This window comes from Pteropus vampyrus, unplaced genomic scaffold (genome assembly GCF_000151845.1).
Source record: "Pteropus vampyrus isolate Shadow unplaced genomic scaffold, Pvam_2.0 Scaffold101, whole genome shotgun sequence".
Classification (NCBI taxonomy): Eukaryota; Metazoa; Chordata; class Mammalia; order Chiroptera; family Pteropodidae; genus Pteropus; species Pteropus vampyrus.
This window is the reverse complement of record NW_011888882.1, coordinates 6,008,707-6,034,704: the sequence shown is the minus strand read 5'-3', so window position 1 is coordinate 6,034,704 and position 25,998 is coordinate 6,008,707. Positions and strand designations below refer to the sequence as shown.

Here is a 25,998-nt window from a genome sequence, read left to right as displayed (position 1 = left end):
AGCCATTAGCTACATGTGGTTATCAAGCACTCACAGTATGGCTAGTGTGACCATGGAACTGGGTTTAAATTTTGATTAATTTTAATATATTTTAAAAACTGATACTCATGTTATTGAAAAAATATTAAGCATGCTTGCAACCACTTGAATATGTAGTTTCAACTGTAAATTGCATGAACTCTAAATACAGATCAAATATGTCCAATGAATATTAGCATCCAAAATGAGTGTGCAGTAAGTGAAAATATATACCAGATTTGGAAGACTTAATATGCAAAAAGGATTTTTATATTGATTACAAGTTGAAATGATACTATTTGGCAAACATTGGATTAAATAAACTGTTTTATTAAAATTTTGCCTTTTGTTTTAATTATGGCTACTAGAAATTTAAAATTACACGCGGTTCATATTAAATTTCTCTTAGCACAGTAGACTGTCATAAAGCTAGTTAAACTTGTCTTACAGTCATGTGACCATATTTCCTGAATAATTATCCAGCTATCCAGAGTGAGCAGCTAAATATTCATTTACTTGAATACTATTTACCTCCTGGAGAAAATGTGGGCCAGTAGGCTTTGAAAGCTGGTAAAAGCTTAGCATTTTAAGAATAAGGTTAAAGTAAACAGTTTAAATGACAAAGTCAAAAACCTGAAATAATATTTAAGGCATTCACTGCATTTGCAAAAATTATACTTTTGCTCTAGTCAGGTTTGATTTAACATCACTTTGGTCGAAACATATAAATCATTTTGGAAATTTTGTGACTTATATACACTAAAATATATTTTGGCAAATATATTAGAAAAATGCTTTCATCTTCTCTCAAACCTGAACAATTCTCTTTTAACCTCCAAATTTAATGATTCAGGTGGATATCAAAGATGTCTAAAACAAGAAAACAAGTAATGTGACGATCCGGTTAAGAAAACAAGTAATGTGACGATCCGGTTAATTTTAGGGTAGATTACCCCTGCTCTCTACCAGCATTATGTTAATGTACATATACTAGTGCCCACCTTTTTTCAAAAATCCTCTACTAGTTTACTTGAGAGAAAATGATAAATATCCAATAAAATATTGTGGGCTGGGAAAACCTAACCTAAATATAATTTAATCTTTGACAATGATTTAAAATCATGGTTACAGACACATGCTGGCTACTAAGTCTCTGAGGCTCAAAATTATTTTTAAGATTATGAGAAGATATTTACTTTAAAAAAATAATGTGTCCATTTTGTGGGATTTCACATACTCTGCAATAAAAATAGCTCATGAGTTCCCATCTCCAGAAAGTTATCAGCCATAATATATAGATCAACATTTTCAGAGGTTGATTAGAATTCAGTGCAGTATATTTAACACAAATTGCACTGAATAAAATTTTTTATTCCAGGATAATTAAGAAAGCTCTAACTTCATCATGAATATCAAATATCATTGCCTATGAGAAATGAGGAAGTGCAACAAACCATTCTATCCAATTCAACATATGACTTCATTCATTTTTAAAAAAAAAAAAAAAACTATAACTGGAAAGGTCAGCAAGACCATAGCCTATGGCTGTGAACATTTAATACCTACACAAAAATCTAAATATACCCAAAGAAAAATTACCCAAGTCTTTAAGAGATGCAGTAGATGAAGTAAAAACCATTCATCAACACTGAAATGCTAAATTCCAGTCAGTACTATATATAGGACATGATACAATCCTGCTGCCTGGATGGAATGCATAACTATCAGCTAGCTATCACATCTCTGTAAGGATCTGTGAGTGTTTCAGGATAAGCCTGCGTTCAAGCACACAACCTCACTATAGCTGGCTTATGGAGAAGAAACCAGTAGAACAGTCAAAAGTTTCCAGGTCAGCTCTGCTCCTGGCTAAGCGGTGTGGGCTGGGGCACATGGTGGCTGGGTGTTGGTGGAGCAGGCTCCTGTGTCAGCTGCAGGTGCTGAGCCGGATCTGAAGCACTTGCTAAATGGAGCTCCCCTGTTTGCTCTTGGTGGGCGTGAAGATGCTCCAAGGTTTCCTTGGAGAGTGTGATTACATGCACTGGCTCGGTCTGCGAGGGTTCCATCTGGCTTTCAATCATATTGAGGCTCTGAATGTGTTCTGTTTGCTCCTGCTGAGCTGAAAGAATTAAATTCCGCAGTTGTTCTGGCTGCTGTGTGAGCAGGGTGAGGTTAGCAGCCTGGTCTGCGGTCATGTTCTGGGAACTCTCTGCAGTGACGATGCTGATTCCTTGACTAGGACCAGGCATGAAATTGATGTTATGTACAGAATCAGTTACAAGAAGCTGAATTTCCTGCTCTCCAGAGGTAGAGAGTTGATATGGCTGCAGCTGAAGAATATTCCTGACCTCTTCAGTGTTATTATTGCTGGAAACGCTGCTGGCATCTGATGCATGTTTCTCTTTGCTATGGATTTTCAAGTGAGCCTTCAAGTTGTCTAAGCGAGCAAACTGTAGGTTACACTCAGGGCAGGAGAAAGGCTTTTTGCCTGTGTGTAGAATGCAGTGTCTCCTCTTGGCACTGGAGTCAGAGAAGGATTTGCCACATATGCCACAGGAGTATGGCTTTTCTCCTCTATAAGGAAACATAACATTTTATATTAAAAACAAAAAAAGCTATTTATTACTTCCTGATTATTTGGGGAGAAGCAGTCAACAACTTATGACCGGGAGTCATAAGTCATGGGTTCTCTTACAAACAAAGACTTGAAGCAAGTCACAATTTCCATGGGCTTTAGCTTCAATCTTTAAAAAACAAAAAAGTGAGGGTGGTGTCTGAGGAAGGGTGGTGAATGGGGTTGGGCTAGATGTGATAAAATTTTATGATTCCATAGTATTTATTTCAGATAAGAAAGTAAATATTTATATATCACACATATAGTTCTTTTTTATTTTGTTTAGTTCTCACAGCCAATTTTTCGACTTCAATAAGTACATACGACTAATTTCAACATTAAAATTTGAGTAGCCCCTAATTATTTGTGATGCTGTCAAAAGACCTACTAAAGCCAATCTGAAGTTGTGTGAACAAAAACATTTATCAGAAAACATTAAATACTTATTTTTGACTAAAGATTTAAACTTTGGACCAGCCCCTAGCCCAAATTGAAGTTCAAGAAATGAAATCAATAATATAAACTTTTGCTAGCTATAATCGGTTTTCCTGATTTTTACTTAAGTGAAGAATTTCCTCACTGAAAAAGATTAAAAAAAATAATGAAGTACACAGAAAATTCTACCTGAGTAATAATTTGGGGAAAAGGACTATATAGGTAACATATGTCACCCAACTGAATGCCAGGGCCGAATGAGGACTCCACATGAGAGACATATCTGCAAAACTTTACCGATGGATTCTGATGTGTGTCTGAAGAGAACTCTTTGCTGTGAAAGATTTGCCACAGATTTCACAAGTAAACGGCTTCTCACCTAGAAAAAAGAAAACATTTAGAAATATACAGTCAACATAAAACAAAAAGCAAAAATCACCCCAGTTTCACAACATAAAAAAGAACAAAGGACATACCACTTAAATTCTTAATATGCATGAATGCATTAAGCATTTACCAAGCACCTATGTACCTAAGCACTATGCTAAGTGCCAAGAGGAGGCAGAGAAAGTGTAAGGCACGGTTCTTTCTCTTAAGCTTAAAAACTGAAATAAGGAGGTGAGTGATTATAAGTAGGGAATAAAGGAACGCACTCCATTTAATCCTCCATCGTCCATCCTTACGATGACTTAAAACTCTCATATATCACTGCTTGGTTAGACAGGTCTCTTGACCTTCATAAGGACCCCTGTGCCCTAGGGTGACTTACATATTATTTACATTTATATCTACCTTCCAAATGTATCCAGAATCTGAGCATTTCTCACCATCTCCACTGACAACCCTGGTCCAGGCCACTGGCATTTCTCTGCAGCAGCATCCTAAATGACTTCCCTACTTCTGCTCCTGATTCCCTATCCTTACGAAGTCAGATCATTTCACATTCCTGTGCAAACACTCTAATGGTCCCCATCCAGACATAAAAGTCAAAGCCCTAGGCCTATAAGGAATCAAAGATCTGTCTGCCCACCCCGACTCCTTGCCCCAAACCTCCCTAACTTCATTGGGCACTCTCTCCTTGCATGGGGACTCATCCTCTAAGGCATAATGGAGAGTCACTGAACTCACTACACCCATCTCCTCTCTCAGGCATGTCTCCCCCAGGGATCTCCCAGCATGAGTCACTCTCTTCAAGTCTCTGCTTAAAGGTCACTCTACCAAGAGGCTTCATTACCATCTAAAGCACTGCCCCACCCCAAACACTCCTAGTCCACCTCCAGAGATAGTATTCCCACAATGCTATTAAGTTATTTATCATCTATCTTCCCCATCTTACGTAGGATAATTTCTAAGCTGATTCACTCCTTGAACTGCAGTGCCTAGAATCAGGCCTGGCACACTGTTCCAGGAATCCTTGTTGAATGAATGAATTTCGCAGGATGGTGACTAAGGCCTGCACAAGATGTGACTGCTCTACACTCCAATATAAATTAATAAAGCTTCCACGAGTGTTTATTCAGCATTAGTCTGTACACTGCACATATAGCAACAGACTGTCATACTCTCCAGAAACAAAATTAAGTGATCTCAATACAGGCAAGGGGACTGTAAGTTTTAAAAAAAGAAAAGAAAGAAGCAAAGTCCCATCTAACTAGGTAACATCAAGGGAAGAGCGCAATTTGAAGTAGAAGATGATCAGGTAGCTTCCCTTTCAAAGCACTGACTGGAAAATGCAGACATTTCTCCAACCTCCATCTAGGCAGAGGACACTTGTGACAATTTGGATGAGTCTGCATCTTTGCATACCTCTTACAATTCCAAAGGTTAAAACCAAGCCATTGTCACTATCTTTCCATTGCTTTCCAAATCAGAACTGGGGCCTACTTTGTTCTCAGTTCATTTTCTCCCTTTCCACATTCCGAAACCGAGTACCTGTTCTCTGTGCTTGTCATTCATTTTGTCCAGATTTACAATCTCAGAGAGTCTTTCTGTTGGCAAATGTTTTAAATAATGAAAATTCTTTCTGGCAACATCCTCCAGGTGAAGCTCTTTGAGGGAGTGATCAGGACAGTAAGAAGACAAATTTTCCTAGCCAATGTGAGTCTGGGGAAAGTATTCCTAGCCCTCTGGTTTCTGATTTGTGCTGCTAACAGAGTTACACAGCTCTACTGCCCTCAGTTGAGCGACCCATTCCTTGCTGGGTTGACTCAGTTCTAAAACACTGACAGATCATCAACAAAGTGCAGAGCTGAGAAACAAAAGACATGGTCACTGTCTTGAAGAGAATGCACTGTCTGTTTGAGAATTTAAGAGACATGCAGTAATCAAGTAACACAGGGTTGTATTTGACTAAACATTCAAATGAGTGGTATCAATAACACCGGGTGAAGACAAGATGATGGATGTGGAGGAAGAAGGATCTGGCTGAACTGGAGCAAAGCCTGGTTCAGGGACTAGAATAAACAGTAAAACCGAAACGTGGATGTTGGAAGCGACCATATGGACAAGGAAGGGTGAGGATTTACTTAGGTGGCAGAGCTAAAAGGTGAGGCCAGACCACAGGGAGTCATAAAATCCTGATAGAGTACCTGTGGAACTTCTGGAAACTTTTAGCAGAAGAACATGACAAAAGTACTATGAAAATAAACATGAGAATGATCGGAAGGGTGGGCTGGAGGCAGCAGCACCTGGAAGGAATTCCTGCAATATTCTAGACATGAAATGCTGAAATCTGGACCAGTAGCTGCAGCGGGTAGATGGAGAAGAAGGAAAAAAAGGTGAAGTGACAGGGCCTGGGTGGCAGTGGGGCCAGAAGGAAGCTGGTTACAGGAGATTTAGACAATGGTGATTCAAGGCTAGAGCAGAGATACAAGTATGACTCTAAAGGTTCCACCTGGGGGAGGCCCACAGAAATATTTAAGTAACTCAAGGGCTTCCTTCCAGACCCTCTTCCCGGCAGTTTATGCCACTGACCCCACCCCGACCTTGATGACTTGTAAATTCCCATCCCAGCTCCAGATAGTGCTGACTACTTGGGGCTCGCTGGGTATCAGCTGATTTCCCATCACAATCAGTTCAAACCTAGAATAACTTTTTGGATAATAGCAGCACCATCCAGCCCCTACCCCAGGCAGGCCTAACAGGCACATGACATCTCCAGTTCACTCTGTGTTCACATTCAATTGGCAATACAGTTCTAAAGAACTGAACGAAAACAGCTTTTTCTTTAAAAATCACCCATCTTCACTGTAAAGACTCAAATGACACTGAGAAAGCACAAAGTATGAACAAACAACTCCAAATTCCCCTCACGTGAGAGAGCTAGTTAATACTGCGATGAAAATCTTTACAGACATCTCCTTGTGAATGTACACATGTGAGTATACAATTTTACACCGTGAGATCTGAAGGGGTTCAGAATGGGCCTCCCCAAGATGTGCCACTTTGGTATGTGGATTGTTTTGAGCTGAAGGCTACTGAGACTGTGGGTTCATGAGAAACTTTTATCTTGCCCTTAAAAAACTTAAATTGGGGGCCTTGAGAATTATCACCAGAAATAACTTTTTATGACCTATTGGTACAGCAGGACAAATTTCTAATTACTGAACATCTGCTCTTTTTATCGTCCTGTGCATATCTTCCTCCTCTCTAAAGCCCCAAGGTGCCTTACCTCATCCTCAGCTCCAAATGTCATTATTACCTATTTTCCCTTCCTCTCTCTGACTCTCTCATGTATCTGGGGTTCTCATATGTATGAATGTAATTAAATTTGGTCATTATCTCTTATAATCTGTTTCATGTCTATCTGATTGTTAGATCAGCCAGAAGAACACAGAAGGGTAGAGAAAAGTCTCTTCCTCCCTTACGGTTGGCATTGTAAGCAGGATACTTCACTGGCTTGGCACTGTTCACCCCAAAGCTATGCAGTAGAAAGATCCCGGGACCTTTAGCATGAGTCGGCAAAGCTAAGAATTCTTGCCAAGTAAGACTCCTGAATCTCTACCTGAAGAGTTCAATGGACCAGAATGGTGAGAGTCTTTTTCTTTCATTTTTTTTTTAGGCAAGGCAACCCTTGATTGACTTCACAGATTTCAAGGACCTTGTCAGCTTACAATCCCTTATTTTTTTATTTTTTACACCTACAGCACCTGGTCTTCCTAGGTGGTCTCCTATCCAAGTACTAACCAGGCCCAACCCTGCTTAGCTTCCAAGATCAGATGGGATCGGGCTTGTTCAGGGTAGCATGGCCATAGATGAGTCCTTTTATTTTCTAAATTTAGGAGAAGAAAATATTTGTGGAAGTACTTCCTTGGGCTTAGCAACTTTTTGTTATTTGGTGTGAGTCCTCTCGATTTTTATTGATCATTTCCTCCCAAAGATGGTGACAGTTTTGTCTGTTATGTTGTTTGTTTTATTCTATGTTTTGAGAGTTTGTTTTTGACTTTCTCTCTGGTCTCTGCCATCCAGAAGATGTATTTATCAGCTTGCATTTGGCAGCCAAACAGACTGGGGATTCCGGGCAGCTGAATCTCTTTGTCTTTTTGTCTTACCGTGCCAACTCTCAGGAGAATTTCATGAGGGGCCTTAGCCATTTTAATCTTCATTGCTTGACTACCTGTAGCAACAAGGGGCTTTTTACTGTCTTAGAGTACTCTGGGAGCGAACCTTTTGGATCTCGTAAGGGCTGCACTCTGTACACTCTTACATGGACCTTGGTTAAGTCATAAAAAGGCTTATTGGTTTGAGTCATTAAGATCCTATTGCTGAGGCCAGAGGATCCTTTGAATTGGAAAAACATCTAAATTAGAAAATTTTTAGAAAGTGCTTACCATAACAGCTGTTTCATTGTTACCTATGGAAAGACTAAATTTTAAAAGTGTTTACAAAGAAATATAAGGGTTCCTCAAAAAATTAAAAATGGATCTACCCTTTGACCCAGAAATTGTACTTCTGGGATTTGTCAAAAGAAAACCAAAACACTAATTTGTAAAGATCTATGCAACCCTATATTCACAGTAGCACGATTCACAACAGCTAAGATATGGAAGCAACTGAAATGCCCATCAACAGACGATTGGATAAAGAAGTTAAGGTTCATATATATATAATGGAATATACTCAGCCATAAAAAAAAAAGAAATTCTACCATTTGCAACAACATGCATGGACCTAGAGGTTATTATGCTGAGCAAAATAAGACAGAAAGATAAATACCATATGATTTCACTTATATGAGGAATCTAAGGAACAAAAAGAACAAACTAATCAAAAACAGACTCACAAATACAGAGGACAATCTGGTAACGGCCAGAGAGGAGGGGGTTTGGGGGGCTGGGAGAAGTGGGTGAAGGGTTAAAGAAGTACAAATTAGTAGTTGATAGATAGTCATAGGGATGGGGAGCACAGCATAGGGAATGCAGTTAGCATTAATGTAATGGCTAGGTGGAGAGCCAGAGAAGAGAAAGAGCAATTAGGGAGGTCGTTTTATAAACTATATAAATGTCTAAACAATGTACTGTACACTCAAAACTAATAATAAAATAAAATGCTAAAAAAGAAAGAATTCCCTTAATAAAAAAAAGGGAAGATATTGAATTTGCAGTCTCAGCTTCCTCTCATGGGTCCTATAGATACAAATAAGAACATTAGGTTAATTAACCAGAGAATGGAAAGTTAAGAGGAGAGTCAAGAGACTCTTCCCAACAAGGTAGACATTTTTAAAGGATTATTAAGAAAGAGCTGAATAAAGCAAATAGTGATTGGGGTGAAACAAAAAGAAAACAGAGAATCACAAGACTAGTCCCAGCAGGGTGGAAATCTTTAGATGGTTATTAAAAAAAATTGGTAAAAATAAAATACATACTAATGGGGTTAAACAGGTTTTCATACAGCACTACCAAGGGCTGAATGGGCCAAAGTGGCCCCTGCGAGTCCTCCAACATTAAAGGTTCCCCCTGCCAATCCTCTCTATTTACCTCACTTTGAGAAATTTAAAAAGCTGGAAGGTAGAAAATATAATGAAAAATCTGACCAGCAATCTTTGGGGCAGCAGTTAGGCCAATTAATCAAGTTAAAGATTGACAAAAGGACCAGTGTCCCTTGGCCTGGCCCCTCGTTAGGGACCCAAAATCTTTTTACGTGAAGTAGGTAATATAATCAGAGAACAGAAAAGAGCTATTTCCAGGACTCCTTGATATGGGAATTCCATGAACTGTGGTACCAAAAACCACTGGTGAAATAATGTAGAACTATAAGGGTTGATAAAACTATGACAATTTGAATGTTTAAAAAGGCTTCATGTGAAGAAATCACATCAATTTTACCTGAATGTTTCATGGGAATGGACATTGTGTCTGGCCGGGATCAATTCCCCTAGCCTGTATTATAAAACCAAAATCTGTTGATAAAGTCCTAATGGAGGCTACAGTTAGGAATGTAAGAGTTGATGGAACTAAGGTAAAAGTTTATAGGAGAATTGATATATGTTCAAAAGGCCTCATGCGAAGTGACTACATCTCTTTTACCTGACTGTATTATGAGGGTAGACACGGTGTCTCACTAGGAAATATTTCCCCTGCCTCATATTGTAAAACACACGGCATATACATCCACCCTTCAAGCAATATTTATTAGACATGTTAAAGAAAAAAAATCTAGCAAAATCTTACTTAAGACAACTTAAAATTTTTATATCCTAAGAACCAGGCATGGTAACTGTCAAGGAGGAAGCTCCAAAATATGGCCAGATAGAAATGTGGGCTAAACTCCATTTTTGGCTGGGGTCCTACGAAACTGCTACCAGCCCTAAAGGAAATTATAACCTAAAATTACGACAGCAACTATGAGTAATGTTTCAATTAGATTAGATCATTTAAAAGTGCATTTAAAAGGAGGGCCTTCCAAGTTAAATAAACAGAATAAGTTAACTACTTTTAATTGGTATGGAAGTGCCTCCATAAGACTTCACTGTTTTTAAAAATAGCATTCTCAACAGTTTTTGTAAACAGATTACTCCTGAGCCCAGTGAGAGAGGGCAATAAAATTTTACATTGTCCCTTCCTTCCTGAACCCAGGCCAAATGGCTGTTGATCCTCTCTCTCCGGGATGGCTGTTGCCTGTATCCTAAGGGCTAGGCTTGGCTTTCTGTCTGCCTGTGATATGCAGGCTGTCAATTCTTTCTTTTGCCTATTAGAGATCCAATGACTCCGGAAAGTAATAATCTTTGCATCCTCTTGGGTCCACAGATTCATTTAATACTACCAAAAATATTTACTGTTTGTCCTAGCTGAAACATGACATTTGAAAGGATTTAGTAACTATGATTAGAAATAAAACTATGTATCCAGAGGGAAAGAAGCTAATCAGGGATGATGTAGTTGGACAGGTAGATCAACCTATGATGTCACTTCCTTTGGAAAATTGAAAACAACTGTTCATATCTTACAATCTTTGCAAAACCAGAAATGCAGCTCTAGAGGCAGTCCTAAGCCTACCTATCATCCTCAATTCCTAAGACTAAAGAAAAAAGCAAAGGGAAAAAAGTTTTTTTTTTAAAAAAATGATTATAGAAGCACTCTTGCCAAAATCTAGCCCATTATTCCATAAGATTGTTTTCCCAAAATATTAATTTAAAAAAATCTTTAGTTTATCTGAGTAGATACATTTATTACCAATCTCATGGCTAAAATTTTAAAACAAAGGCTACGAGATCTTCATTTACATCTATCTATATGTTCATGTGTTGTATGGTATTTTCTACCTCTGAATGATACTGCTAATTTGCAAAAGAGGTCTATTTAATTGGCTTAAACAAATAAGTGCTATATAAAAATTCTCCAAAGTATACCAGAAACCCCAATGCTTTTCAGCATCATGTGATCTGAGAAAATATTTGATATTAAAGCTGGTTTGAATTTGGTTTGGTTAAAACACATATCTTTAGTTATCAAAATTACATATAAAACTTTTATTTTACTTGTGTTATAAAAAAAGTTCATATTATCTTAGTTATAGGAAATGGCTTAGGATAACAATTAAGTTTGATATCTCAGTAATCTAAGCATAGTTGTAAAGGATTAATAAACTAGAGTTAAAATAAAAGCTGTTTAAGTGAAACATTTTAGCAATAATTATCAGTACTATAATATAAGTACTTAAAAAGTTTCCCAAAATCTTCTGGTAACTTGAAATTTTAGAGTTTTACTAATTTAAATAATAATTTATTGAATATCTAGATCGTTTCCAAATAAGTCTATTTACTTTTGACTTCTTATAGCGGAGAAACTAAAAGATATATTTGGATCTGTTAATATTTTGCACTTGGTTGACAAAGTATGTTTCTAAAACTTATGAACTACATTTACCAGTAAAAGAACCTGTTTCTAGAGGTTATAAAATAGTCATAAATTTGCCAACCTAAAGAATGCTAATTGCTTACTTTTTAGTTGTCATTAGAAATTAACGTTTCTAAGGGTTAAAAATTCTAATTAATATAAAAAGAAAGAATATGTTTTCAGTAAAAGAAGGTATAACATATGGGAGTGCATTTTTGAAGAAATTAAAATGATTTGTCTTAAAATAAGTTGGTTATTTTTGAATCAGTAAGAAGAGACAAACTAAACTGGACAAGGAAAGTTATAGAAGTTTTGTGAAAAGGAATTTTGAGAAAAAAAAACACTTATGTATGGTCAAATTCAATAAGATCACAATAAATTTAACTAAATGAGTTTTAGTATCAGCAATAAGCTGATGCAAAATTAAGAGTTTGGTTCTATTTCTGTTAAAAGCACAAAGTTTTCCTGTAGTATTGGTCAGCTCCTGATAAGATACGGTGAAAACTTTTCTGTCTAGAAAGCAGATTCTGTGTTTCTTTCAAAATAATTTTGTTTTGTGTCATCTTAATGAGGTCTTTGATTAGTTAAGAAAACTCAATCTTCTCAATTCCTTCTCTATTTGAAATGCCCTGACTTCCATGAAAAGGAAACAGCAACAAAATCTATGAAGATTGTGGCACCGGTAGATGTAGTCCATTCTGCTTCTGCAAAAATGATTCCTAGTGCCAGACTTTTGTCATCTTGATGCCCTAGTAACACTGCAACAGACTGCTCCTAAATCAGAAAAACTAAGATGGGTCAACAATGGCTGTAAATTTAACCAAGAGTCAGTGCTATGGGAAACCCAAGCTCCCTGGCAAACCCCATTTTTCATTTTTTCATTCCTTCATCCACCACAGTGCATTTAAACTGGACTTCACTAAACTGACAGTATTGGTCTCAGTGTGTTCTTATTTTATGTATGCTTTTCCAGATGGTCGAAACCTTCCCTTTCTGCAAGGCTGATGCCTTCACAGTGGCAAAGAAATTGTTAGAAAATGTGTTTGCCACTTAGGGTATACCTTCCACAATCTCTAGTGATGGAGGTACCCACTTCATTGAGCAAATTATACAAGCCTTGATGAAGGCCTTGCACTTACAAACATCTTGGAATTATCACTGACCCGAATGCCCTCAATCGTCAAACAAGGTTGAGAGAACTAATGAAAAAACTTGATTCAAACAGAACAGTTTTAATTACGAGACCGAATAAACTGATGATGATGAATACAATTTTTACGACCTTTTGTTTGAAACATTGCTGATTTGATCCCGCCAAAATTCAGAAACTCTCAGTGAGTATTCTTATTTTCATGGCATTATTGTTATTTGCATAAGTTCAATAAAAATCTGTTCTCCTTGTAACAGGACACAACTGGAAACACTGGTTATATTAACAAGGCTTTAACTGGAATGTCATATTTGAGAGAGACATGCATAGACTCAGATATGACCAGACAGCTTTAAGGAATGAAAATTAATGAATGAAAGCCAATAAAACCCTGGGAAATTATCGGCTTGGAACCATGCTTACAGGGTTCTCAGCAGCCTTATCGGATATTGTAGGCAACATCTGAGGGCAAGTCCTTGTCTTGGCTTTCCTGAGAAGCCTTTTAAAATCTGAAGATTCCTTACAAAAAATTCCAGCAAAGTAGACTTAAAAGAGCCTACAGATTATCATTCTTGCTGCTCTATGTAAATAACAGGCCAAATTTATTAAACTAGACTTATTTTTACAATCAAATTCATCTTAATTTGACTTCGGTAAAAATAGGGGTGATTTTAGAGAGAAAGATGATGTTTTAGAAATACGCCTTCATGGATAGTCAATTCTAGTGCTGTTCATTGTCTTTTGAAGTTCTGTTCCTACCTGTAAATTGGAATGGATCCTGAATTCTTCTAGTTCTTTCCAATCTCTGGCTGTGACTTGCCAAACTAATGTTTCCAATTTTTTCTCCCACCTTTCTTACTTGAGAACTAAAACAGCTTGTGCCCCAAACCCATGTGAGCTAAAGTGGGACAACTGGATATAAACGTTACAAGAAATCACAACAGCTCAGACATGGACAATCTTTATGTCTGTTGCTAAAAGATCACCAGAGACATTCAAAGTGCAGACCAGGAAAATCTGTCAGATTGTCACTGCCTGCCTTCACTCCATCTGAAGATGCTTCAACTCAGACATCTAGAAATCTTCTCAACTGGCTGCCTTCAGAATTCAGAAACTAGGATTATAGTTTACACCAATCATACTCAGAAACTAGGATTATAATTTGCACCAATCATTAACCATTGATTTTCTTTTGTTTCCACAAAGATGCCTCTTATTAAACACCTGACTGCTTGCACTATAGGCCTAACTTTGGAAGCCCACCTGCATTACTGCCCCCTGAAATGAGATAACAGTTGTTTAACTGAACTGACCTACTCTCAAGACTGAAACTGGTTTAGTAAGATATGGAACAATCTATCAACCCAATTTCTGAAATGTGAAACTTCTCAGGAAGTTTCAAAGGTGAGATGGAAAGGGTTCAGACAGGCTACCCCAAGATGTGCCACTTTGGCATGTGAATTACTTTGAGTTGAAAGCAATGAAGTCCCTGCAGATTCATGAGAAACTTTGGTCTCTTCCCTTAAAGAATTTAAATTAGGGGCCTTGTCCATAATAGGAGTTAGCACCAGAAATAACTTCTTATGGCCTATCTATAGAGCATGGCAAACTTCTAATTACTGATCATCTGCTCTTATTATCATCCTGTGAAAGACTGTCCTCCCTTCTGAAGCCCCAAGGCAACTTACCTCATTCTTTTGATCAGAATGTCATATATACCTCATTTCTCTGTCTCTGAACCTGTCATGTCCTGTGGGGTCTGTGACTCCCTCATGTGTGTAGGGTTCCAATAAGCACATACGTTATTAAACTGGGTTATTTTCTCTTGTTAATTTGTCTCATGTCTATTAGATTATTAGACCAGCTGAAAGTACCTAGAAACATAGAGGAAAGTTTCCTCCTGCCCCACAGATTGTTCAGTGCACATGGTCTGTAATGTCAAATAAAGCCACACCACTATTTTAAAAGGCTGTGTTGTGTTTAACTGTGTATCCTGTCCAAATTTACCTAATCCCTTACTGATGGACACTGAAGTAGTTTTTAGGCTTGTGACATTATAAATAATTCTACTCATGATGAATATCCTTATGCAAACATCTTTTGACAACTGGGCAGTTTACATTTTGATACATATTGCCAAAGTTCTTTCCAGAAAGTTCCCAAGTTATATTCCCACCAACAGAACATAAAGTTGCCCATTTCTTCACATATTTACCAACCTAGTAGGCAAAAAGAAGTGCGCATTTCTTATTTTTTGATGATCAATGCAGTTAACATCGTTTTATATGTCTACTGGCCATTCCTGTGTCTTCTATGATGTGCCTTTCATGTCTTCTGCCCAGTTTTTTACTGGGGTACTCATATTTTTGAACTTTTGGATATTAACATTTCGTCATGCTTACACAGTGACTGTTTTTCCCAGATTAAAAATCTCTTACATACATCTCTTTCTTCCACTTTCTTAACCCAAAAGCCTTCATCTTTCTTTTCCAAAGAGCCTGCTAACCCCCAGGACCCTCCCACTCTGCCCATCCTCTTGGGGCTGCCCGAGTTCTTTTAAATACGCGAATCAAAATATGCCTCCTCTCTGCCCAAAGATCCCCCCGCACTCGCCTTCCTCCTTGTAGGTAATCCCACTCTTGCTGTTCACCATGGAATTGCTCCCTGTGGCCCTCAGATGCTGGCCTCTCACTTCCTCAGTCTCCGCACACCTTGTTTCTGTCTGGGAACGCCTCTTCCCACTTCCTTTGTCCACCCACACTTACTCTGGCTTCAAAATCCAGATCTTTCCTCTGAAATGCTTTCCCACATCTTCCCAGAGAAAGGAAATCATTTCTGTCACCACGTTCACACCTCTACTAAGGCTCTTATCAGAGATTCACTAGATCGCACGTAGACTCTGTAAGGGTATGTTACAGCGAGGGGCTCCTGAACTCACCGACATGGGGACAAGCATTACTGGATGGTTTGGAAACACATGGAGATTTAGGAGCTTCAAACCCAATCCTACAAAATGAGGCTGTGAATGAAAGCTGTGACTTAACTAGATTATGTGTTATTAGGCAGGACATCTACATGTGAGTGGGAGCCTATAGCTAGAAAAAGTGTTTATCTAGTATCATGCAAGGGACAGGAACACTGGAGGGATGGGGCTGTATTGTGGGATCCGAGGTCACTCACCAGGCTTCTTCATGGCCTGGCTCAATTCCCTGAACTTGCCCCCAGCTCACCAAGCAATCTTCTGATCACTAACTTGGTTTTCAGGTACAGTGATGTCAGGAAGGTGGTACTGTGGGCAACAGAAAGGTGTAGTCCCTTTGTTAAGTAAATACATTTGCTGGCTTATTGGTCATGTGATTGGTCTGGCTGGGCTCAGTTCCTGTAAACTTGACCAGGTACAGGGACAAGATCTGAGCACGAGAGCCCAAGCTGCAGCAACCTCACCAGTACTGCCTGTCTGCCTGATGCCTTGCCTCCATTTCAAAACACAACCATCTCTCTCACTAAAGATACCCTCTTAGGGAAAAGAGCATTTTTTATTTATCTCTGACTTCTTGAGTTTGGCACAGGACATCTAACCCAGAGAGACCTTTGCACTTAAAGAGCTAAGAGATAACAGTCTTGGTTTTCTGACTGAATGTGGCCCTGCTGTTGCAATCAGTGCTTCCTGCCCTGGCCCGCTCGGCATGACTTGCCAGCTAAGGTCTGTTTGCACCGCTACCTGCAGAGGTGAGTGCCAGCTCTGCCGGCAGCCTCTCCTTACACCTTCCACTCCGCCCGGATAGCAGAGAAGGGGCGTATCGACTCTTCAACAACGATATTGTGCACAGCGTCTGTGCTAGAGACGGGGGGGTCATAATCCCTGCCCTCAAAGAGCCCAACTTTTTTTATGGGTTTGATTTCTTATTTCTAAGTCATACAAGCCACTTCCCTCTTCTGCTTCTCTGCAAAGTAGAGAGTGGAGAAGGATTTGCTGGGATTATAAAGAATATCTGTTCCTTTTCACCCCTATTTTAAGGCCTATGTCTCATAAAGACCAGAGATCTCACGAACACCTCACACTCGGAAGACAAAACCAAAATGAAATGACTCACCTCTGGCTCTCCTCAGCATAATCAAGGTGCCTCAGCTCTCCTCCACCTCCACCCACTCACTAGGCATTCTCATTACAGCTCCACATGCTATTTACAGGCAGATGTGTAAGCATATAAATTTATACCTCTGCTTGCATGTCTCCCAAACCTCCAGACTCAAATATCCAGCTGCCTCCTCCACATCATACTTGGATGTCAAATAAACACCTCAGACTCCACAGGTCCAAAATCTTAACTTGATTTGTTCCTCTTGCAGTCTTCCTCAGTTTTTCATCCTTCTAGTTTCTTTTGCGTCCCTCTTCTCTCACCCCACATCCAATCATGAGCAAATCGCATTGACAATTCCTTCAGAATATATCCAGAACTGGACCACTTGTCACCACTCCCACTGCTGCCACACTGTGCCAAGCCCGATTGCCACAACAGCTTCCTATGTGTCTCTCCACCCACTTAATAGGTAGGTGCCTGCACCCATGCCTCACCCCATCCACATGGCAGCTGGAGCAATCCTATTAAAATTCTAAGTCATGTCACATCACCCTTGTTAAAGTCATCTCACTCAGAATAAAATCCAAGTCTTTCCTGTGGCCTCCAAAGTTCTTAAGCCTGAGGCCACACTAGAATCACTTGGGAAACTTTTTAAAATGCCAATTCCAAGGCCCTACTTCAGGTCAATTCGATCAGAATCTCTGGAGTTAGAACTGAGCCTTTTCTTTTATAGAGCTTTTCATGTAACTGAAGCACAGTTAGGCTAAGAACCCCTGCCTTACACGAACTACAATCACCTCTAATGTCCACCTACTCCATTCCTTCCTTCCCCTACCGCCCTGGCCCTGCGTCGGCCACTTCTGCCTCTTGACATTTCTCCAGCCATGTCAGAAACTCTCCTGTCTAAGAGTTTTGTACCTGCTGTTCCCTTTGCCTAGGAGGTGCTTCTCCTGGAGAGCCACAGTGGCTGGCTCACTCCCCACAGCATTCAGAACTCCATTAAAGATGTCACCTTGTCAGTGAGGCCTTCCCAGACAAGTCCCCACGTTAAAGGGCAGCTCCCATTCCTGTACCCTGTCCACTTACCCTACATTTAGTTCTTCAATGCGTTTACCCTCATCTAACATGTTACACAGTTGTTGTCTTCCCTGTTCCAATGTCAACCCCTCAAAGCAGGAGCTCTGTCCACCTCACTTACTGCTGTATCCTCAGGACCTGGACCAGTGCCTGATACCCAGTAACTGTTCAGTAAATATGTGTTAAGTGGATAAATTAAATTTCACAGAAGTTATTAATGATAATGTCTGTAGGAAGATTATAAAGAGATCCATTTTCATTAAACTCATACCCTATCAGACATTTATTTTAAGAGAGCAAGTTACTTTAAAGAGAAAAACTTGAATTTTTAGAAAAATGTCCAAAGCAACATAAACCAATCTGATATATGATTTTAGTAGATAACTGAACAGAATCATTAAATAATTAGCTTACATTAGAGTATTTTTCATAGAAAACCTAAGAGGTTTATTTTTAAGCGCACCTTACCCAAAGGTCTAAAAGGTCCACATTTTTACTTTTCTGATCTCAAATGAAAGAAAATGACCTGCTCTAATCAATCTTGCTTCCTCTTTACTCCCGAAGCTCATTTTTCTGGAGGTGGCATTGCTTAAGTTTTAAATACTGGTTCCAGGAGAGAAAGTGAAAAAATCCTCAGTGTCTGTTATCTTGGTATCTGTTCTATTTTACTTCCTTTTCTAAAAAAAATTATCTTGGTCTACGACCATCCTATCCTGAACAAGTCCAATCCCGTCTGATCTTGGAAGCTAAGCAGGGTTGGGCCTGGTTAGTACTTGGATGGGAGACCACCTAGGTGCTGTAGGTGTAAAAAATAAAAAAATAAAAAATAAAAAAAAAATAAGGGATTGTAAGCTGATGAGGTTCTTGAAATCTGTGAGGTCAACCAAGGGTTGCCTCGCCTAAAAAAATAACTAAAAAATAAATAAATAAAAAATTATCTTGATAATCTTCAATGCTGAAATAAATTAAGAGTGAAACAAAGAATGAGACTTAGACTTGTACTGTTTTATGGTATCAGATAAATTCTCCTATGTGAATAGTGCTCAGTAAGAAATCTCCATTGTTCTAGTCTACAGAGATGTGATTTCCTCACAGATGTTAACAACATTGTCTTGGGCTTTTAAATGATGTACTTATAAAATTCTCACCCAATTTACAATAGACACAGTCTGAGGCAGGGACTCCAAGTGCATCATTTCTCACTCTCCTGAAAACATAAACTATGCTAGAAATAAAGGATGAGACAGAGTTTTACCTGTGTGTGTTCGTAGATGTTTCTTTAGCTGAGACACATCCATGAATTTGCGATGGCAGTGGTTGCATTCCGGTAATGAGTGGCCTTGTCGCAACAATAAAAAAAGTGTCAGTGCATATATGCTCTCCCTGCATTTCTTCAGTGATTTGTGTTAAAGCACTTCCCTGAAAAATAATCACTTTCAATATGGTACTTTAATAAAAACAACCACCTTTAAATTAATTTGGTAACAGTTAATATTTTCCTATGCATCTCAACTTACTGCTTTGCAAAGAGAGTTGGGACCCTTCCGATCTCCCTAAATATAATCTTCTTCCCTTGAAGCACTGGTATGACTATGGTCAATTAAAAAAAAGTGATGTTCCCAAACCCCCGTTCATTTCTTATCAGTTGGCAGGAAAGAAAAAAGGCCAGTGGGTGGAGCCAGGTTGGGAAAGCCTAGGCTGGCAGCTATGGGATGGAGACATCTCTGTCCAGGCACCACTAACAACCAATCTACTGGCGTCCTCTTAGTCATTTGTATTTCCATTTCTCCCCCACCAATCCAAATTTTCTCTCACATTATTGTACCTGTATGAACTCGGTAATGGCTCTTTAGTTGTCTTTTCTGGCTGAAATATTTTCCACACTGATCACAGGTAAAAGACTTCTGTCCTGCCAAATAAAAATCAAAACACTAAAATACGCAAAAAGTATAAAGAACGAGAATGTTCACTAATAAGGTAAATACCACAGTGGGCTCAGTCCCCTATTTTCTACAAATGATACAAGGGACCTGTCTATAAACCTAAATGCCATCAGAAGTCTACCACAGTAACATGAATGTGCAAAGGTACGTAAGGCAATAGGGAGTGTTGGAGACTGGAGGAGAACTGGAGAATACACGTTTTCCCCAAAGGCATCAAAAGTAAAATAATTCTAAGCTCTAGTGGTTAGACAAAACGTGTTAGCATACTGAACTTCCAGCGGCCAGTTTATAAGCCCTAGTTTAAGGTCCAATGCTGTGCAGAACTCTAAACTGTACTCTGACAGATTCACAGTTCTACCATTAAGTGAACACCATATGGGAAATGACACCAGACTGAGAAGAGACCATTTAGGTCATGGTAATGCCCACCCCGAGAATGGAACCTGGTGGCAGCTGGCCCTCTGGTGCAAGCCCGGCTACCTGAGTGCAGGCTCATGTGCTCCAGCAGTGAATGCTTGGTGGTGAGAGCCTTGCTACACACGGTGCAGGTGTATGGCCGCTCGCCCGTATGTATCCGGGTGTGGACCTGCAGGGAGTGCTTCTGGGTAAAGCCTTTTCCACACTCGTTGCATTTGAAAGGTCGTTCCCCTAGAATAAGAGCCCCAGAAAATTGGCATAAGCATAAATCTGCACATCTTTCTGTTCCCTCCTAAATTAAAATGATAATAAAGGGATGTCTCAAAAGGCACATATCCAAAAGGCCAGTGAACAGGAGAAACAATATCAGCAATAAAATTTTGCAAGCTGGAACAGATAAATCTGATGCCAGCAGTGAGGACTGCTAAGATACAACCTAATTTTTAAGATAGAGCCTCCATAAGGCTTAGGAATTGGTGGCACCTGTTATCTCTGAAAATAGGGGTAAGGAGGATAAATAACAGTCTGTTTCAAAGGTATTTAGGTGCCTCAGATCCAGTATCCTGCTCCATGGAGCCAGGAAATTGGTCCTCTCCCCAAAAGAAGATGGAGACGGTTCTCTGTGGAGGGTAAAACAAAGGGTCTATGGATTCGGAGACTGTGGATCAGAGATCTCCGAGCACAGTGGAGTGGGACGACCCCAGGGAGAGCAGGTCACAGTTTATGTCTGAGACTCCTCCCAGCCTTCTTCTCCTTCCCACTCTAGACACTAGCAGCCAAGCCCACAGCGTCCATGTGAGAGAGCAGAGAATCTTTGCCTGAAACTTGAAGAGTCCGAGGTAAGAGAGCATCAGCAAGGAAGTGGGGGCCAGCCCCACCATGCGCAGGGAGGCCGATGTGTATAGGCCCTCTCCACACTCATGCAGTTGCCAGTAGTTTTTAGGAAACCACGTTTACATATCAGTTTTTTTTAAAAAAATCACCATTCAAGGAAGGCCTCTAGTAGTTGCCAAAACAAACAAGAAAAGGCAATTTGCAGAAAACAAACTGCCCAAGGTGAAGAAAATGTTAAAACCTAACAAGTAAATGTTATTAACATTGTCACCAGGTAAGATATTACATTGTGAAACAAACAAACAAAAAGTTTTATTAAATTTCAAAAAAAAATGGAGGAAAGAAAGCATCTACAAGTAAAAACATAAGAGTACAGATAGAAAAACAGTAAGAGCTGAAAGAGTAAGTGGAAATATCCCAGAAAGCAGGGCAAAAAGTGAGGAAAAATAGGAGAGAAAAGATAAGGGAGTTAGAGGATAGGTCCAGGAGGTTCGACAGCCAAATAGCTGGAGTTCCAAAAAGAGGGAGCAGAGAAAACAGAGAGGAGAAATCATCTATGAAATAATACGAGAAAACTTTCTGGAACTGAAGGGTTTCCAGACTATGAATTTACTGGTATCCACCTATTAGAAGAAAACAGATCCACACTAAAGTGATTCAATACAAAATTTCAGAATACGAGGGGCAAAAGAGAAGATCCCATGAGCTATTTTCCTTGACAAATCTTGTAGAACTATTTAACTCTTTGAATTCTAGAGGGGGACTGCATTATCCAATATGGTGGTCATTTAAATTACTTAAAATTAAAAATTCAGTTCCTCAGTCACTCACCACATGTCAAGTGCTCAAAATCCACATGTGGCTAGTGGTCACCAAAATGGACAACACTGTAACTGACGGTGATATTTCCATCATCATAAAAGGTCTCTTGGCCAAAGTTGGGCTAGAGGGACTAAAAAGAAGGCATTTACAGCCTGACAGCTGATTAAGAAAGCTCAGGTCTAGGCAGACCTGAGCAAAAGCATAGCTATGGTCAAGATGAGGAATGTTCAAGAGTCAGAAAGCAGAATAAATTTGGTTAGAGATCGGTATCTGGACAGTATAGCCTTGAACCAACAACTCTAAATAAGGAGTTCTGGAATCAGGCTCTCTCAGTTCAGCTGTCACTAAATGGATGATGGAGGCAAGTTACTTAAGCTTTCTAGGACTTGGTCTCTTTGTCTGTGCAATAGGGATATTATCCCAAGGGACTGTTGTGAAAATAAAATGCAATTACATTTATAAAGGCTTTACTACAATGCCCATCACCTAGAAGTTGCACAATAAATTAAAATTATTATCATTAGTACTGCAAAGCACATTCCAATAAGCTGTGAAAGCATAATTACCCGTGTGGCTCCTCTGGTGGATTGCTAAAAAGTGATTGTACTTGAAGACTTTGCCACAGTCTTTACAACGGGCCTCAGGGCCAATGGGGCGCTTTCTCCTTCCACAGACCCTCTTGGAGGAACTCTGTTCATCTTCATCCCCAACAAGTTTGTAATCTTTAAGTTTGATGGATCTTTGAATCCTCCGCTTGCTGTACCGAGTCTGGTGGTCCTGCTCATCCTGAGTCTTAGGATCACAGTTCTCATCTTTTTCAGCAGGCATTTCCTCCCCTCTACCTGGCTCACAAGCGGGCTCAGATTCTTCTATTTCTTTTGCTGAAATCTGTTCATTCAGTACCCCATTGTCTCCCTCTTTAATCACAAAGTTTTGTCTGTTCTGAACGGAATTGTTCACTCTCAGCTGTATTTCATCCTCTGTAGCCAGTTCTGATTTCCCCTCCTGCAAACTGTTGACTTTTCTTGGTCTTCCCCGTTTCCGCTTTGGAGGATCATTTTTCTTATTAGAAATAACAACCACTGGTGCACCAGCTGTGTTCAAAGTCGTTGGCTTTGGGGAGCTATGGTTATTTTGAAAGTCTGTGTAAGCCTTTACTAAGTCATAGACTTTTAAAAACTGAGCAGTAGCCAGGATTTGTTCCGTACTTTTCTCACTGGCCTGCAGACAACCCGTGTAGATAAATTCCAGCAGGATACCAAATGTGTCGGCTACCATGCCTTCCAGCATATAAATGGACTGGCCGATCTCCCCCTCTTCCGCAAACATCATGGAGAAGTATTCGCTACTGGCAGCCAGTAAGGCTTTGTGGGCCCGGAAATGCACATTTTCCACGATTAAAGTAATGTCACAGAGAAAGCCTTTCTTTCTCTGATCTTCGAAACTTGCCAGGACAGTGTCACTGTGAGTGTCTGAGTGTACAACAAGCTGCCCAGAAGGCTCTGATGATATTTCTGCCATTTTCTTCAGAAGCCAAGAAGGATTAAGCCTAAAATAAGAAAATGTATGAAAAGGAAGAAGCATCATCTATCAAGATTATTCCCAGCCCAAGTGAACCTACTAATCACTTCACATTATTAGTTGAAATGTATCACTTACAACTTTAAAATGTCTATTTAAAATTTAGCTTTGGGTTCTCATTCCTGTTGTACCATTACCTAGCTGGGTGAATTTCCAACGTTCACGTTACCTCTCAGGGTCGATTTTCTCCTCTATAAAATTAAAGAATTGGGATCGACCATCTCTAAAGCCCTTCCCAGCACTAACTTTCCATAGTTGCACAAATATCAGAATAAAAATTAGTGGCTCGATTTCACACATTATTAGCCATTTTGTTGTGTGAAAACAAATATGAAAAAGGCGAAGAAAATGCACATGTGTGAATTTGGGGGTAGATGCAATTAAGTAATAATAACGTAAGACGCCAGGGGCCTCAGCTGTGGCAGAGCAGCGTGGATCGCCCAAAGCTGGCACTGGAGAGCGCACAGCGCGCAGTGACGGGTTGACGATGCCCGGGGCCCGCTGAGCTGGGAGCAGGGCGCGGGGGAGGCCCGCACCTCCCGGCCCGGGCTCCTCGGGCTGGGGTGGGGGTCGACACAGCCGCGGGTCCCGCACGCACGGAAGACGGGTCCGGAGAGAACCTACCTCTTGCGACGGCCGACGAGGTCCGGATCGCGGCCCGCCTACCCAGCGGCCTGGCGGGCGCATCCGCGCCGGGCCCTCCCTGCTCTCCAGCTGCGCCGGGCCTACCCCCGGGGTTCCTGCACCGCCCAGCTTCAGGTATCCGGCCGCCGCAGCCACAGCAGCTGCCAACCCGGAAGCACCGGCGTTAGAAGTCGCCTGCGCGGGGACGCCGGACCACGTGGCCCGCGGAGCCACCCCCGGCGGCGGGGCGGGGAGCGGCGGGGCGGAGCCGGAGGTTCCGCGCGCCGCCGCCAGGAAAGCCCCGGCAGGTCTAGAGTTTGCAGGAAATTGGGTGAGGCGGACGAGAAGGGCCTTGTCACTCTGCAATTGTGAAAGTTTTATATCCTATCACCCCGGACGCCGAAGCTCCCGTTAAGGTCTCGAATGTGTGACGAAAAAAAGAAATCTTTCACATTCTCCTCCGGTTCCTTCTACATCATCGTCATCTGATGCTATCAATAATAATAATTTGCCTCCTAAATGTTTTTCACATCTGCCTTCTCCTTTCCTCCTCACTTCAAATGCCTTAGTCCCAGAAAGTGAAGACAGCTCTCTAGTCAGACAGATCTGGGTACTGGGTGATCTTGGGCAAGTTATCCTCTCAGCTTTGCTTACCTTACCTGTAAAATGGAGATGTTAAAACTAGAGCCAACTAGGTTGGGTTGCTGTCGGGTAAACAAGAATAAGTATGTAATGAGGTTAGTAAGTGCCTGTCTTAATTCCTCTCTGTTATGATTACAATTATTATTCTTCATATTTTCATCATCTTTCTTCAATAGACTATTACGGATTTCTAACTAGTCTTAGTTGCAGTGTTGTTCCCTCCACTACGCAGGAATATGGGAGATCTCTCTAAGTACAAATCATATCCAGAGACTGGTGTCACTCCTCTGCTTAGAATCTTTAGTGGCTCCCATGTGCCCTCCTGATAAAGACCAAGCTTTTTGATATGGCCTAAGAGCCCAGCCCAAATCCAGTCCCTTCCTATTTCTCTCTCCGACTGTTTGAGCATTTATAAAACTCTCTCAATTTATGCTTCACCAACACCTAATTGCTTATAATTTATACCCCCAATACACACTTCCAGATCCCCAACGTACCATTTATTGCCTCCAAGATTTTCAAATAAAAACTGGAGCTATAATTACCAGCCTGGCTCATTTAAAATTTTACTAGTTTTTGTTAAAATTAGCCTCTACCCTTTTTCTTGAATTACCTCTAAGCCCCAGGATTTGTGGGGGTCCAAGTGAAATGAGGGGGTTCTGCCCAAGTTCTACACACCAGCAGAAAGAGAAGTCAGCCTGAGGAGTTGCCTGCCCCGTGGTGTCTCACTGACACGAGAATTGCAGTAAAAACACAGGTCCTCCACAGAGCCTCAGTCTGACAGGTGAAGAGACTCAGTGTTGAGTTAATCCAGGTACTCCCACTTTCTCTTTCAGCCATTGCTCACTTGAGGACAAGCTCTGCGGGGGCGGAGGGGGGCGGGGAGGGGAGGTTGGGCCTGGAGGATTTTCTGCATCATCCACTTGCAGCAGCAACTAGCCCTCTCTGCAAGGCATTTTTGTTTAGGAACCATGTTGACTTTTCTTGAAATGTTTGTTGTTGTTTTTGGTCAAGGCCAGCTAGTTTACCTTTGATACATCTTCATAATTTTAAATCTTGCAGAGAAGAGTTTGGGGTGCCAATCATTCATCCAACAATATTTATTTAGTGCCTCCTAAGTACCAGGCACTGTCAAGTGCCAGGAATATAGCAACTAACAAGGTCCTTGCCTTTATGAAGCTTACATTCTTGTCCTTTCTGGGGAGAAAGCACAAATATACAAGTAAATAATATAATTTCATAAAGTATTAAGTTCTATAGGGAGTGATGATGGAGACTGACAGGGAAAGTGAAATCAAGATAGGGTTACATTTGAGCTGAGAGCTAAATGCTATGGAACCAGCTGTGTGAAGATCTGGAATAAGAATGTTCCAGGCAAGGGGAAAGAAAGTATAAAGGCTCTGAGACTGGAAATGAACTTAGTATTTTT

At 40.3% G+C, this 25,998-nt stretch overlaps 1 protein-coding gene and 1 non-coding gene across 10 annotated transcripts; both read right to left on the bottom strand.

Moving 5' to 3' along the window:
- Nucleotides 1-327: 327 nt before the first annotated feature.
- On the bottom strand, nucleotides 328-24,151 carry ZBTB24 (zinc finger and BTB domain containing 24). Of its 9 annotated transcripts, none has more exons than XR_002781471.1 (7): nucleotides 23,928-24,149; nucleotides 22,289-23,271; nucleotides 20,130-20,297; nucleotides 19,532-19,615; nucleotides 18,962-19,045; nucleotides 3,254-3,443; nucleotides 328-2,589 (listed from the first exon to the last, which is right to left on the bottom strand). XR_002781471.1 is itself a non-coding variant. In XM_011364832.2 (7 exons), the coding sequence occupies exons 2-7, from the start codon at nucleotides 23,241-23,243 to the stop codon at nucleotides 1,869-1,871; spliced, it is 2,094 nt and encodes a 697-aa protein (XP_011363134.1). In that variant the 5' UTR covers nucleotides 23,244-23,271; nucleotides 23,928-24,150; the 3' UTR covers nucleotides 328-1,868. The 9 variants fall into 9 exon arrangements, 3 of the variants coding, with proteins under 3 accessions (XP_011363134.1, XP_011363135.1, XP_011363136.1); XR_896136.2 differs by having other exon boundaries at nucleotides 3,362-3,443; nucleotides 19,532-19,610; XM_011364832.2 differs by having other exon boundaries at nucleotides 3,362-3,443; nucleotides 23,928-24,150.
- On the bottom strand, nucleotides 7,201-7,319 carry LOC111742800. The gene has a single exon (XR_002781484.1). It is a non-coding gene; the product is annotated as a 5S ribosomal RNA (ribosomal RNA).
- Nucleotides 24,152-25,998: the final 1,847 nt, after the last annotated feature.